The sequence below is a fragment of the Lepisosteus platostomus genome, chromosome 15, assembly GCF_059453375.1.
Source record: "Lepisosteus platostomus isolate fLepPlt1 chromosome 15, fLepPlt1.hap1, whole genome shotgun sequence".
Taxonomy (NCBI): domain Eukaryota; kingdom Metazoa; phylum Chordata; class Actinopteri; order Semionotiformes; family Lepisosteidae; genus Lepisosteus; species Lepisosteus platostomus.
Window position 1 is genome coordinate 26,054,402 of NC_142625.1, and position 14,638 is coordinate 26,069,039.

General features: G+C 47.0%; 1 protein-coding gene and 1 long non-coding RNA gene across 3 annotated transcripts in view; one reads left to right on the top strand and one right to left on the bottom strand.

Moving 5' to 3' along the window:
* Nucleotides 1-14,198, bottom strand: vapb (VAMP (vesicle-associated membrane protein)-associated protein B and C). Of its 2 annotated transcripts, none has more exons than XM_088607774.1 (6): nt 14,009-14,198; nt 8,929-9,081; nt 4,555-4,658; nt 3,651-3,731; nt 2,984-3,160; nt 1-2,283 (listed from the first exon to the last, which is right to left on the bottom strand). In XM_088607774.1, the coding sequence occupies exons 1-6, from the start codon at nt 14,064-14,066 to the stop codon at nt 2,092-2,094; spliced, it is 765 nt and encodes a 254-aa protein (XP_088463900.1). In that variant the 5' UTR covers nt 14,067-14,198; the 3' UTR covers nt 1-2,091. The 2 variants fall into 2 exon arrangements, with proteins under 2 accessions (XP_088463900.1, XP_088463901.1); XM_088607775.1 differs by having other exon boundaries at nt 1-2,259; nt 14,009-14,195.
* The window catches only part of LOC148648390 (uncharacterized), a 1,275-nt gene continuing 793 nt past the window's right edge, over nt 14,157-14,638 (top strand). Inside the window, exon 1 of the long non-coding RNA XR_015926710.1 lies at nt 14,157-14,285. This is a non-coding gene — a long non-coding RNA (uncharacterized LOC148648390). The remainder of the gene's footprint in view (nt 14,286-14,638) is intronic.

Genomic DNA, 14,638 nt, shown 5'->3' on the forward strand with positions numbered 1-14,638 from the left:
TACGTTTGGGGCTTTATTTAATTTATTAAGATGCTACATAGTCCAACAGGGTTGGTTTTGACGCCATAGACTAGTTTACTACGAATATTAACTTCTTAGATTGTTATTTATGTACATAGAAAACAGTTGCCTGATTGCTGTGATTACATCATGGTGATGGTCAGAAGTGTCATTTCAGGTCTGTTTAGTGTCTACAGCCCTGGTGGTCAGGACAGGCCCACAGAGCCACCCCTTTCAGCAGCAAGTGCATCTCCACTCACCTTTTGCCCAGGTGGGGTTAAAAAGTTTTTCCTACACCCAACCTCCCCCCCCACCCCACAGCAACAAACAATTTTGCAAGTTCTCTTTTTTTAAATAATTTTACAGTATGCAACCGTGAGATGAAACATTAAAAATTAGTGTGGATTTTAGGCATCATCCTGTTAACAAATAAATCCCAAAAAAAACTAAACCTAGATAGACAAGAAATGGTCCCTTTCAAGATTTCTAAATTTGTCATGGTGAATGATTTTGCTCAAAAATGTCTTTGACACACACGCACACACACACACAAAAACTAAACTACCCATAAGATTTCAAGACCTTAACCATGGCTAGATAATGTTTATTTATATATATATATTTATATATATTATTTAAAATATTGTAGGGATAACCCAATTTACACATAGTGCATGAAAATGTTTCTTAATTATAATACAATAATGGCTGTTGTGACATTAGATTAAAACCTGAACAATTCATACTGTAGCTGATTAACAAGGTACGAGCATAAATTAGAATAACAGACTGAGTCAGAAGTGATGCTGCAGTTTTTTAAAACTACATAAAGTGGACGATTCGACCCCTATTCCCCATATACACTGCTATATGATACAGGAGGAAAAAAACTCAGTGCTCATCTGCCTGGAAAGTTGGGAGGATTTTGGTTCACAGCATCTTCCAAGTTAAATGGTACAAAGCCATATGTTGTTTTGTAAATTGGGTTTCTCAATGACATCAGAAAGCTGCATCTCAGGACAAAGACTAACTTTTCCCATTCTTCTATTATTTTTAATGCTGTGACAACCACACCAAGCAAAAACAAGGCAAAAACCAAACCTTTCCAATCAGTGATGCTAAATGTTTGTTATGTAAAATAACTTGCGAAAGTAGGTTGCAAAGAGCATAACTCTTTAAAAAACCGTTCTTAATTTTTAACCAATCATGCTTACCAGCGGTGAAGCTCGGCTGTCTGACACTTTGTAAAGTAGCTAACTCTCAAGTGCAAAATCCTAAAACAGAAAATAACTACAGAGGAGATACAAAAATTAAACCGACTTGCACTATATCCCAGAAGAGAAGCACTGGAAGAAACGGCGATTGCAGCCTTTTCTGAAAAACGACAAAGGTTTCGCTTTCTTGTGACAATATCAAACCATCAATAACGCTTCTTCCAAAAGACCTCTTGCAGAAGAACACGAACTTGCAAAAAACAAAAACAAAACTGAAACGCTCTCTGCAGCATTGCACACTGTTGATCGTAATCACAGAGGACCAAACTGCACACGCCCCTAATTGGAAGTCTATCTGGACATTTATCTCCCCCCATCCTTTAAAGGAGTTAGCCTGCAGGTGTTACACAGACACGGCCAACCCCAGCACTCCTCCCACCACAGTCCCACTCACTTTTTAGAAACAAATCACAAAATCTGACATCCCAGTCTTAAAAAAGCAATGATTAAAACATTCACATAAATTCCACTAAATATTACAATCAGTCAGATTATTTCTCTGGTGTTAGAAAAAGCCTTGCTCTTTTTATTATTGTTACCATTATTAGAATTTCTTTTTAATACATTTCTTTATAACTGTACAAGTTATAATTCCCCCATATTATCATCACTATCTGTGCAAGTTGGGGAGGAGGCCAAGAAGGGAAACAGTTAAAAGGCAAGACCTGTGAGACATTTTCATTATATAATGGTTTTCCTGTTTTGTTTTCTGTTTTATTTTTATTGTACATAGTTTAATGACTCAATTCTACCCCAGTGATATGGCATTCTGATCAAATTCTCCAATCCAGAAGTTAATCCATACGGCATGCCCTCTCTACAAGACCAGCTTCCCTATGATCACACCGATGACGAGGAATAAAACACACAGGGCAAGCATGCGGGTGCTGGGGCCTTCCTCCTTCACCATGGCGCTGGGGGACGAGGAAGAGGAGTGTGGAGCCGGCATCGCAGAGGTCTTCCTCATCCGCAGGCCATCGTCTTCCTGCGGGTAGGGGAACCCAACAGTCTTCAATGGAACAGAGAACACTTCAAGTACAGGCTTCGTCAGAGAGAATCAGGGCTGAATGGAAGGCACCTCTTACACACGTTGCACCCACTGGAAGAGCGATCGCCCATCACTGACCGCACTGTTAGCTCACAGGCATGCAAGCCCACCAGGCTCCAGCGGTTATTTCCGGAGATAACTGGCCCGCAACCTACACTCCAAAGAGATGCCTGTTGCCTTCTGAGCCACAAAGAAGCTTCTGACACATGTTTAAGAGTCGATAACTGCTGGGTTTCAGGGCGGCCCCACCAGGCAACCCAGATGTTGCAGGTTCAAGCCTGGGTTATGCCAGTAGCCACTGTGACCAAGATGACCAAGTTCAATCACTTGCGAAATACATTTTAAATCTGTTAGGTGCCCTGAGGCATTTTACACGGTTTGCTGTTCCTGGTGTGAGGCTAAAGTGAGCTCTAAAAATTAAACTGCTCTGTTGCTGCAGACCCTCTAGAGCGAAAGGATGGTTAAGGCCCACCTGGACTTTCGAATGACCTCACCCTAGCTCAGCTCCCGAGCGCCTGGAGAGGAATGCAGGACCGGCCTCACTCTGAATGCAGAATCTGTGTCTGTGCTGCCTGCAGCTCCAGGAAGAAACAAGTCCCCCCCTTGCTCTCACTGCCCTCCAACCCCCCCTCCCCAGTCCGCCCCCCCAAGCCCGACGTACCCGGATCTGTTTATTCTCCTCCCTTAGCCGCTGCACCTCCACCTGCAACCTCTTACACTCTTCCACGATCTTCTTCACCTCCCCGTCGTCCAGGGAGGAGCTCATGGACTTGGACAACGAGGAGGACTCGGACTTCAGTACGCTGGAGGACAGGATTTTGTTGCTGTCGAGGTCGTGCTGCATGAGGGGAGAGGGAACAAGGGTCACTGTGATTCGGGCTGGGAAGCGGGAGGGTTTCGAGACGACGCTCCATCTACCTCTGTCCCTCCTCACCAACACCACAAACACCTCTCCTCTCCTCGTCATTTCCGAATTACGCAAAAAAAAAACTTCCGCAAAAATGCACCTAAGACAACAGAACATACCTAACCAGTTCATCATGATTTCTAAAGCCTGGCATTGAACAACACACAAAAAAGCGAATCAGTATTTTTGTTAACTCATTTCGAGCTGGCTTTATTGAAGTGCTCTTTGGCCTTGTGCAGAACGTCTCAGCGCTTCCAGAAAGGATTTTGACAAGCAATCCCAGATGAGAAGGGAGATGGATCTGAAGCACTAAAATGATTAACAGGCTGTCTACTGAAAACAACGAAACCAATGTTTCCCTAGAGCCTGCAGTAAGGGTGCACCCCCACAAAAGTTTCTACAAAGGCAATGAGCATCTCACCGTTTTCTCATTCTCTGCCGGGAGCTCGAAGACGCACCTCAACTTGGAGTCCATCAGCTCCTCTGGCTTCGCATCCTTCCACTGCAGGGGAAGACGGAGAGCTGGGATTAGAGAGGAAGACAGATAAACTGTCGCAGCTGCGTTGTGAATCACTGCCTGGAAACAGTATCTCTCTCAACAACACTGGCAGATTTGGAGACCCATTTAAGCAAAACCTAAAAAAACAGCTGGAGGAGCCACGATGCCGCAGTATCACTCAAAGCAGCTGAACCTACACTGGAGTTTTCCCTCCTATGTTACCTGTTCCAGAAAGACGATTTGCCAAATCATTCCAACAAGCTCCATTCCAACAAACGCAATCAACTCTTCTGTATTAAAGCTGACTGGAGTCTAGAACCAGGGGGCTCGAGAGTTTTGCCCAGCAGTTCACATCCTGAGAATTACCACAGGATTTCCACACAAGAGCAAAAGTTGACATGGGCATTTCAAACGCACTGCAGCTCCAGGAGAGACAAATACATCTCTCTGCAACTCACTGGGACAATCAGAGGAGCTAACTGTACATACAAAAACCATACGTAGACAATCAGGTGTAGGTGGTAGATTACCCTTAATCAGTTAATTAATCAGTTAGTCATTTTCCTAATACAGGAGGAAAAAAACGATCTTCATGTCAAAATCACATTTCCTTTTTTTCAGACAGGCGCTCTAAAGGACAAGAGGATAAAAAGAACAGACAATGACCAATGGAAAACACAGAACAGCAGAACGCCACAGTGTGAAGCAGCTGCTGATGGTGGCCCCACGGCGCGTCCAATTGCAGCCCCCCCCCCCCCGCAGGACGCCGACGAGGCGCAGAATGGGAGCGACGAGCTCAGGGACAGCGGTGGCCGCGGAGACTTACGACGCCCTCCATGTCGGTCATGTCCGACGGAGCCAGCACGGACTGCACCATGAACTTGTGCTTACTCTTCTCGTTGGGGTCGTAGTCGAACGGCTGCAGCATCACTGCAAGGGAACGGGAACGAGGATTAAGCACGAGAACGGAGACGTAAGTAACACGCACCGCCCTGCGCTGTGCAGGACTAACCATCGTCTTAGCGTCTGGGGACAGAAAACACCTCTTGCTGCTCATGATTTTATGGAAATGTTAGGTCTGACAACATGGGTTGGATGTTTTACACAAGAAGCTACACAGATATGTTTTAAACCCAACGCCTGTTTAATATCGCTGCTTTTGGCAGTGCCAAAGATTTGTCGCTAGTTTACCTGGTTTTGGAAATTCATGGAACTGCTCAACATAATTTACAATCATAATTTAATAACTGCTCTTTGGTCCTCGTTCTTTGGAAAAAGTACTACATTCTGGAACCCTCTAGGTGAAACGGGACTACACCAATCTCCAGACCACAAACTACCTGGCCACAAAACGTGATCAAACGACGTTGCTGGAGACCAGATTCTCAGCCTACAAAACCATATAAAATTGATCATAACAGGAGTTATGCCTTTTTTCTAACCCTCAATCAATGGAACACTGGCCTTACAGTTCTACTGACTGTGATGAGCTGAAAACATTTACACTCCTGAATACACTCTTATCAGTGTTTTAAGTGAATAATCTTTTAGGCATGTATATATATCCATGTGTGAATAATGAACACTTGATATTTTAGCAACCTTTGGCAGGGACCACTAGGGGATGCTCACCCTGTAGTCTGTGTGGGTCCTAATACACCAATATTGTCATGGGGACACCACACTGTAAAAAGGCACCGTCCTTCTGAGACTCAAGACCTCAGTTTTACATCTTAGGGCGTTACTCAGGTGTTCTAGGCTTCACCCTAGAACTTCACCCTTGGCCTTTACCAGTCATTGCTATAATCCCCATCTCTGAACTGGCTTCATCACTCTGCTCCCCTCCCCACCAACAGCTGGTAGGCGGTGAGCGTACCGGTGCACTATGGCTGCCGTCACATCATCCAGGTGGGTTACACGTTGGTGGTGGTAATAGGATTCCCCATTACCCGTGTTTTGAGTGAAGTATCCAGAAACATAAGTGTGAATTATCATCATCATGAACATGATGTAGCCTTAATAGATGCAACACTGGTAAAGAGACTTAAAATAAATATACAAGAGCTACTCTGAATCCCTAAGATCAGCCTGGACTGCTGTTAAAAAGCTTTGCATCCACACTTTTCCAGGCTTGAAACTTGAGCTGCTTGACAGATTTAGTGATTCTAAGTGATCTTGGCTACAATCGCCTGTCAGAGAGCCGGAGATTTTGGCTGAACAATTAAGTCAAATCTACTCTCTCTCGCTCGTCTTAACCGAAATGCTGAAAACAGACATAGAAATAATGGACAGATTATTCTCCACTTCTGTAACCTCAGTTGCTCAACAGTGGTTTTATTTAACTCTTGTAGTTAATTTTCCTGAAGGCTTGCATCCCTTTTCTTGATATAACTAAGCACAAAATAAACATCAAATGCCAACAGGTGCTAGTTAATTTCTCACATTCAGAGAGAGCCAAACAGCATTATATGAAGCTGAAGCTGTTCCCGAGACAAAGGTAGCATTTCAGGCCTGCTACAGCAACCAAAAATGATAAATCTCTCAATTTCTCATGGCTTGCAGATATTTCTGTGGGATCCAAATTGCTAATGCCAGGTAAAAGTGTTTTAGAAAAATAACATCTGAACTGGCATATTTAAACATGGTATTTTCCAAATGGCAACAATGTTCCATTTCAGATGTGTGTGTCAAGTATTCAGGTCTGCTGCCAAGGGCAACCTCAGAACATTACTGATGTTAATACTGTCAGAGAAGAAATTAAAGCTATTTTTTAAATGAGATGTAATTGTTTCACCATGCTCCTTCTCACAAAGAGGACGCATGTTTTCGTTTATTTGACATACATTTCCTGTTCTATATGAATAATCAGAATTGCTTTTCATGGTTACAAAACATTAAAGAAAAAAGTAATAGGTTTATTCCATGCGGAAAAAAAAGAAGAAAGAAAACACGTTTCAGCCGTGGAGCGTTGGAAGTTTTCTACAGAAATGTTGGAAAAGAATGTTTACAAGTGGTTAGCTGTAATTATATAAAATACAGCAAAGAATCATACCAATTTTGACTGCCTTACTATCTGCTGATTAGAAGTTGTAAAGGAATCAGAGGGCATTTCCTTGTTGTAGCTAGTCGGCTCCTAGGAGACAGTGACAACATCAATCATTGATCTGTGGCTCAAACTCCCAGCTCAGCAGTTGCTAAAACTGGGAAGCAGGAAGTAACACACCTATGAAACAGGTGTGTTTCACACATGAAAAAGACACCCATGCACACCGCTTCACTGGACAGGTGTAACCACTTTTTCTGTTCAGAAAAGAGTCTTGGAGCTCAGACTACCCGACATCTTTGTAAAGAAGTTCTGGAATGTTATTAACAGGGTGCAGAGCACACGCCCTGGAAACGTATTTGCAGTGAAACACGTTGATCCACAAAGTTTCTGCTGTGTGTTCCAACAGCAACGGTACCACACTGTAGCTTGATGTCATGCGATTTTAGAAGCAGGGCAAAGGCTGGACCTGGTCAGTACTGGGAGTCCAAGTTAAACCAGGTTCCTACTGTAAGTCACGCTGGTGGACTAGTGGGGGGCAGTGTTACCTCTGAGCCATAATCTATAAACCAACGCCCCAGTGCTGGGTGGTGGGACGAGGGGTCATCCAATAGATAGAAGTTATTATGTAATAATGTCAAACTAAGGCCCCGACTACTTGAACATTAAAAATCCCATGACACTGCTTGTAAAGGCAGGGGGGTGCTGGTGTTAAACCCAGTGTCCTGACTAAATTCCACTCGGTGCTTGTACAACCTGGCCTCCTTAAAATCCCCTCTTAGTTCAACTAGTGAAGCAGTTCTGCACCTGGTCAAACTGATAGGCTGTGTGACGGGGCTGTAGGGCTGCAGAATGGCTGCTGCATGTCATCCGGGCCAGTGCTGCACTTCAGCGGGCCCCCAGTTTAGGAAGCCTCGATAAAGAGTGCTAGGGTACATCAATTATTAATGATGACAAGCACGCTATACAAGCCATGCACTATAAATGGCATTTTACAGTGCTTGGTCAAGTGCCTAACTCTGGGCATGAGCAGAAAAAACAGATTCCTTGTTAAACTCCCCCTCTAAAACACTAGGGGCTATACAGAATGTATATTCCTCAAAACAAAACTTGGCCTCCACCAGAATCCCTGAATTTCGACATATCCTTCCACACACAGGCCGCATAACTCCAAAAACCATGTTACTCATGAAGTTCTCAGTTTTAATGGTTAATGGATGCCCACAAGGCAGTGGCAACCTGCAGCTAATTTGAAATAACGGAGCGTTTTCATGCTTTCCAGGTCTCTAGGTCTGTCTTCTCATTTCACTAGAAAAGCAATATTTTTTCCCTCTCGCATGCAACTCATACCACAACAGAAAGCTGACAGCATTAAAAACTTTGATTCTATTTGCCTTTCAGGGCTTGAGGCCTCGAGTGGAAATTTAGGTTTAAATACAAAACAAAAGACAAATCCACCACTTCATATCATCTCTGTCACCATCCTTATTGGCAGTAAGTAAATACGATCAACTTAGCCAAGTGTACCAGAGCACCCCCCCAGAGACTCTGCTCAAAGTGACTAACTCCTACTGGACATGACGGCTCCGATGCACGTTGTGTCAGCTTCTCAGGCTGGAAACCGCAGCTTTGGGGGTGACAGGCCCGTTTGTCGGCCTCTGCGAACGCGCTGGAGCTGCCTGACATCCGATGCCGTCACAGTAAGGGGAGCCCTGGACGGCTCACAGCTCTCCTAGCTCAGCAAGGAAACCTGATCCCTTCCCTGGTCCCCTGGACAGGCGTGGGCCTTACGGCAGGGAGGCAGCTGCAGGCCGGGCTGCAATGCTGCTGCTGCTGCCCCATCGCAGGGTCAAGCTTGGCAACATGTACCCTGACAGCAGGTCAGACAGCCCCAGAGCAGAGCAGGATGTGAGCCTAGCCCACACAACCAACAGCTCCCTGACAGAAACCGGAGTCAAAATGATACCACCACCTGACTCCCTTTTATTTAAATGCTGAATTTTTCTGACGTTTTGTGGTGATGTGCCCGGACGACCTGGAATCGAAGAAACAAAGTGCCCCCCCCCCACCCTCTTCTCTCCTGACCCCCTAGACGAAGAGCGGAGAAGAAGAAAGGGGTTCGCAGACGAGAACCCCCCCTCCCCCACTGGGACTCACCGGACACGTTGATCGATGTCCCCGCGTCAATCACGCCACTGTTCGGCCGGACGCAGTACCGGCGCGGCGCGGTCGTCTTCACTTTGAAGCACACATTCCTGTCTGTAGGGTTGGAGAGCTTCAGGGTGGTCGTGACGACATCTGTGAAGGGACCTGAGGGTGGTGACGGCAGAGGAAATTTAGCATGGGCAACTCCTGGCCTTTGCCTTCTCTCAAGTCAGTAAACACGTAAAAAGTCAAAGCAAATTCACGGTAAAAAAAATAAGATTTATAGCCACGTTTGACAAAAAAAAGAACAAAGAAAACCAAAAGGTTTATGAAACTGCCCATGACATCAAGAACCAGAATGAGCATGAAACTAATGTAAACTACTGTGAAGGATTAAGTAATTAATTGGATGTTTTTGGATTAACACATCAAAAGCAATAAAGAATAAAGATCTATCTTTAGTCAAATAATGTGACATGAAAGGAGGGTTCAGTTCAATACCCACTGCTGTGTAATGACTGTGCTTTACTGAAAATCCATGGCAGGAAGAAAAACTAGAAAGCCAAGACACTAGGTCCCAGCGGAGTAAAAAAAAAAAGTGCTGAAAGAGCAGCAATTAACCCTTTCCTCCCCATCACCCTTGCTTGAGCCGCTCGCAAAGCTCACAGTTCCAGCGAGGCTTACAGGGGTGGGTAGCTGTGCTGTGAGCCCCAGCTGCACAGCCTGACACACGAGTTAACAGGCTCTGAGAAAATGGCGCCCCTGACCCTTCACGCAGAGGCACGGACGTGCCCCGGGCGCCCGCGCCGCAGACACGCCCACCTGCCACTTCTTCCACATCCGGCTCATTAAATATTACCTTTCAATTAATGTGAGGAGGGGAGGTGGGGTCTAACGAACCCACAAAAAGACAAAGGAGTGCTTAAGCACCATTCTCTGCCTGCAGGTTTCCAACATCCTCACACCGGCTGCAGCAGGAAGACCTGATATCGTCCGTGCAGCGTTCACTGAAATCTAGGAGATGTTGCATTTTGTGTTGTTCCAAAGCTACATGCCCATGTCAGCCTTCTTGTAAATCTAACACATGAAGAAACATGGCACTGCGTTCACACATCACAGCCCCTGCGATGGCACAAGTCCTGCTGTCTGAACCTGACAACCCAAAACACCACAGCTTGAACACAGAAGATGCAGCAACTGGGATTCAAGCATGAAATATGTGGATCTGAATCCGCTACACCCCAGATAACCAGCCTGAAAGCTTTGTTTCTGATTTGCTTTGCACAAAAGAGGAAAATACAGGCAGGTTAAAAAAAAAACTAAAAAGCAAGGTCCCAAAGAAAACAAAAGAAGGATTTTGTTTCAGATGTCTAGGCATGGTGTTTATTAAACACAATGAAGGACAGGTCTCGTGGTTTGTAAGCTTTTGTAGGTAGTGACACATCCTAAGCTCACACAGCTCGCATAGACTCCCCAGAGCTCTCCCACAGAGGCCCTGCAAGCTCAGTTAAATTATTGAAGAACTCAGTTACACAAAACCTTCAGGCAGGATGAAGTCAACCACCAGACGAGGCTTCAGGTGCCCCATGTGCAAACAGCTGTGCTCACGGGAGCCATAGAGACCAAAGCTTCCAAGGAAAACCGTTGCTTCAAACAACGCAGAAGGAAACGCAACACACAAATAGAACACAACTGCCATGTTGCAGAACAACAGCAATAACTGTGTACATACCTTGAATTCAGACACTTCTCACAACTAACATACAGACTAGAAGGGAAAAAAGGCTCACGATTTCTTATTTTTATATTTTATTACACATGAAATGGGAACCCGACTACCCATTGATTTCACAGCCTGTAAGACTGTTCCGGACTGTTGTGGCAGCCACCAGTCCAGATCTGAAAACATTCCAGTCGGGCACATCCGCCCGTTTGAATAAAACAGGCCGGTGGAGCTAATTAGGGTACAGCTCGTTAGAAAGCATGCTCCCTGCTGTCGGCAATTCAGACACCTCTATCCAATCAATACCACGAGCAATGCATTAATCAATAGCACCGCCGGGCGAAGAGGAGAAGCGAGCAGGAAGGGACGGAAAACAAAGACCGCATGAGGGCTGATGAGATGCTGGACAGCCGCAGCAGGGCTCGGGGAATGCTCTCCCTGGATATCCACACGTGGGCCACCTGCCCCACGTTAACCTCTCAAAGACACCACGCCTATTTTATTTACTGCTCTGGCTTCTTTTTTCACCTTGTTATCGTCGACAGCTTAAATCAAGATTATTAACTGGAGACTGCACGATTGAATAAACTTCACTTCCACTGAAACGGGTTTCTGACTGTTTCTTTGGCTCTTGTGCACCTGAATTAGTCAAATGATGGACAGGACCAAAGGCAGGAACTCACCTGGATGGCAGTGAGTGGTGTTAAGAAGTGTGAGCGAGACTGCGTACCCCGAAATACCACACTAGCATCAAAGGGCTTTTCTCGTATTTGCACAGCTTAACTTTATTACTTAAAAACTCCTTGGAACACCCTGAACCACTGGAAGCACCAAAGACATTTTTCTAGATTCCCACCTAATTACATTTAATTGTCTGCAAAATATTTCCGATAAAAGCTGTCCTTGAAAACAAGGCAGATCTTTCAAGTGGCTCTCTGGAGGAAATTCTATGGAGCTCTCTCGGGAGAGAGTTCACCAATGCAGGGCCTGTGCCAAATATTAGCAGCGCAGTTCCATTCAGGAAAAAATGCTCTGACCTGGACTGGCTAATCGCTGGAGGAGCTCTCATCTCCACTATGTCAACAGAAGAAGAAAACCACAAGAAACTGCTTGGCAACAGCCTTGAAAAATAGCCCCCAAAAGTTTTCAGTCGCACAAAAGAAAACCACAAAAAGAAGCCTGTCTGAAGGACACAGATGATAAATCAATGACTCAGAATGGAGGGAAAAAAAAAGATTTAGGAGCTGGATGGTAAACTATCTTTCCATTTTCAGATCAGAAGGGGCTGAAAGTATTCTCTGCCGAAGGGTGAGAGCAGTAGCCACCCCACAGGGCAAAGGGCACTAAAAACAGGGAGCAGAGAGAGCCGTGCTGGCAAGATCAGAAAGTGGGCGCAGTGCAACAGAGCAGTATAAACGGGTTTCAACACCAACATTCGGCATTCCTCCTTTATTCAGACACGAACGCTAACTTCTGCCAAAAACCTAGGAAGGTCGGACAAAAAATTGATTTTATTTTTTTACAGTTGTGTTACAATTAATTGTGATGAGTCCCAGAGGGACTCAATCGTCTAAAAAAAAAAATGTTCACCGTCACCGAGCCACACAGGTGTGAGAAAAATAAATGCAGATCTGAATGGATTAAGATAAAGGTTTATTTGCTTTGGAGGCTGAAGCTTAATGCGATATATAAAATGCTGCAGGCCTACACTCTAAAACAGTCTTACAAAGCCACGCAGACAAAATAAAATACCCACGGTCTGACACACGCAAGCAGGCAGCGACTGAGGGGGCACTTCTTGACCCAGAGGCTGATGGGAGTGCAGAACAAGCTGCCCACCCACCCAAGCGTGCCATTAAAGATGACACCCTGGGCCCTTCCAAGAAATGGCTGGGTGACCCGACTGGTTCTGGTCTCATTTGTAAGCGCTGTTATTTTCATGTCACACGATGATCGGATGGCCCAAAGCAGCAGAAGGGAGGTCAGCAAGAGGGCATGTTACCATGGAATTTAGAGGTCCAAGTTTTTATTTTTCCCCGGGAAGATCCAGGTTTTTACACGGTGTGTGTCTGTATATGGAAGAGCACACCTGTACAGCAACACATTTTTACCTTCAAGGAATTATATACCATCACATCTGCAGTGGTGCAGGGTGCAAGTGAGGCCACCAGACATTCCCAGCTAGTGGACTGTCCCGAGGCTGCGACGTGGGCCCGGTCACTCAGGACTCCCCGGGATGACACAGCCTGTCCACGAGCCACCTCCCTTTGCGTTCTGACAGGGCTGTTGACCCAGCTCACGCCAAGACATCCTGGCCTCTGCCACTGTATGGGCTGGTCACCACCGAGCACGTGTGGGACATCCTATTCACTGCCCTGGGCAAAACCACACCGCTAATTCCTCTCCAGTGTCCAGAGTGGGTTGTAATCCCACCAGCCAGGAGTGAGGATCTGATCCACAAGCACATTACTACTGGCTTTAAAAAGAGGGATAAACTTACACCAAGAAGAAGTTTATTTACATATGACAGTCACCATTTCAATCTCTGCACAGGAGCGTCTGCACGACTGCATCTCTGCAAGTACGCTTGACTGTTGTACGTGCTAAACACACATCTAAATGCACACAGAGCTGGACTGACATGCTGATCCCTCATAACGTAAGGCTCAGAAGGCTGGTTGTTGTGGCCTAGCCTCTACAGATGACCGCTCCTTTTCGCACAAGCCGGCCGGCCGGCCGCCCGTCGCTAAACAAGAAAACGCAAACGCCCCCCCCCCCCAAAAAAGAAAGAAATCAAACCCACAAACGAGATCATGCGCTGGAGGGAGGCGGCCTGTACACCGTGTGCAAGAGCCGAGCCGGCGGCGCTGCAGCACAGACGGCCGCTTCCCCGGAGACGGGCCGCCGGGCGACAAGGAAGCAGAGGCGCTTGTGATCCCGCTGCAAGACGGTGGGGGGCTGGGGCTGGGGGGGTTCAGGGCAGAGTCATGACCCTAGTCAACCTCTCCGAAAGGGGGGGGGGGGGACACATACACACACAGCGCCAGATACGACTTCCCTGCCGTGTCCTAATGCCTAGGCCGCGGGACCAAACAGGGTACGCCGAAGGGGAGACGGGGAAGGAAACGCGGGGGGCCTCTGCACAGCCCTGCCTTCCGCGCCGGCGAAAGGCTGCCCGGCGGCACGGCTCCATCTGCGTCTTCCCCGGCGACCGAAGGGCCCACACCAGCCCGCTATGCGCGCCGCCCACCCCCCTTATCTCCTCAACATGGCCGCCGCCTTCAGAGGAGCCCACCGCACACACCGTCGGCTGGAGACGGGCGGGCGGCTCTGCTCGGGCCCGCCTCTCCTCCTCCTCCTCCTCCTTACCTCGGAATTTCAGTTCGTGCTGCGGCTCTAGAAGGAGGACCTGCTCTTGCCTGGCCATGTCCCAGCGGTTCGGAGCGGTTCGGCGGGCTGTCGGTCCGGGAGCGAGGGGGGTGAACGGTCGCTCGGTTGCGGGGAGCGCGGCTCGAGCTGCTAGCGGCAGTGATGATGCAGCAGGAAGGAGGTGAGAGAGAGGCTGCCGGTGACGTCACGGCCCCTGCATTACCCAGTCGGCAGGAGGAGGAGGAGGCGGGGGGCTCCAACTGGCCCCGGGTGCAAGGTGTGTCTCTCTCTCTCTTCCCCCACCTAGGCTACAGCACTGAATAACCGATTCAAAAAATAATGACCAAAAAATATATATATTTTGCATCGGGGGCCCATTGTACAGCTTCAGGGTTAAGAACAGTGTTAACAGCGCACCTGAGCCGCTCCTGTGTTAACTTTATGAGCTTCAGGAGTGTTTTACCCATCTTGAGGGAGTACAGAGATGGTTCGATCCGTTTCGGGTTCCTTTGTTTTTGTTTTTTTTTCCCCACGAGCTCCCGTTGCACACGTTTTACCGATGCAAAAGAAAAGTACGGGGGTCAGTTTCAGCTGTGCTGTAGCGCAGGGTCCGCGTCGCTCCGCCGGTGG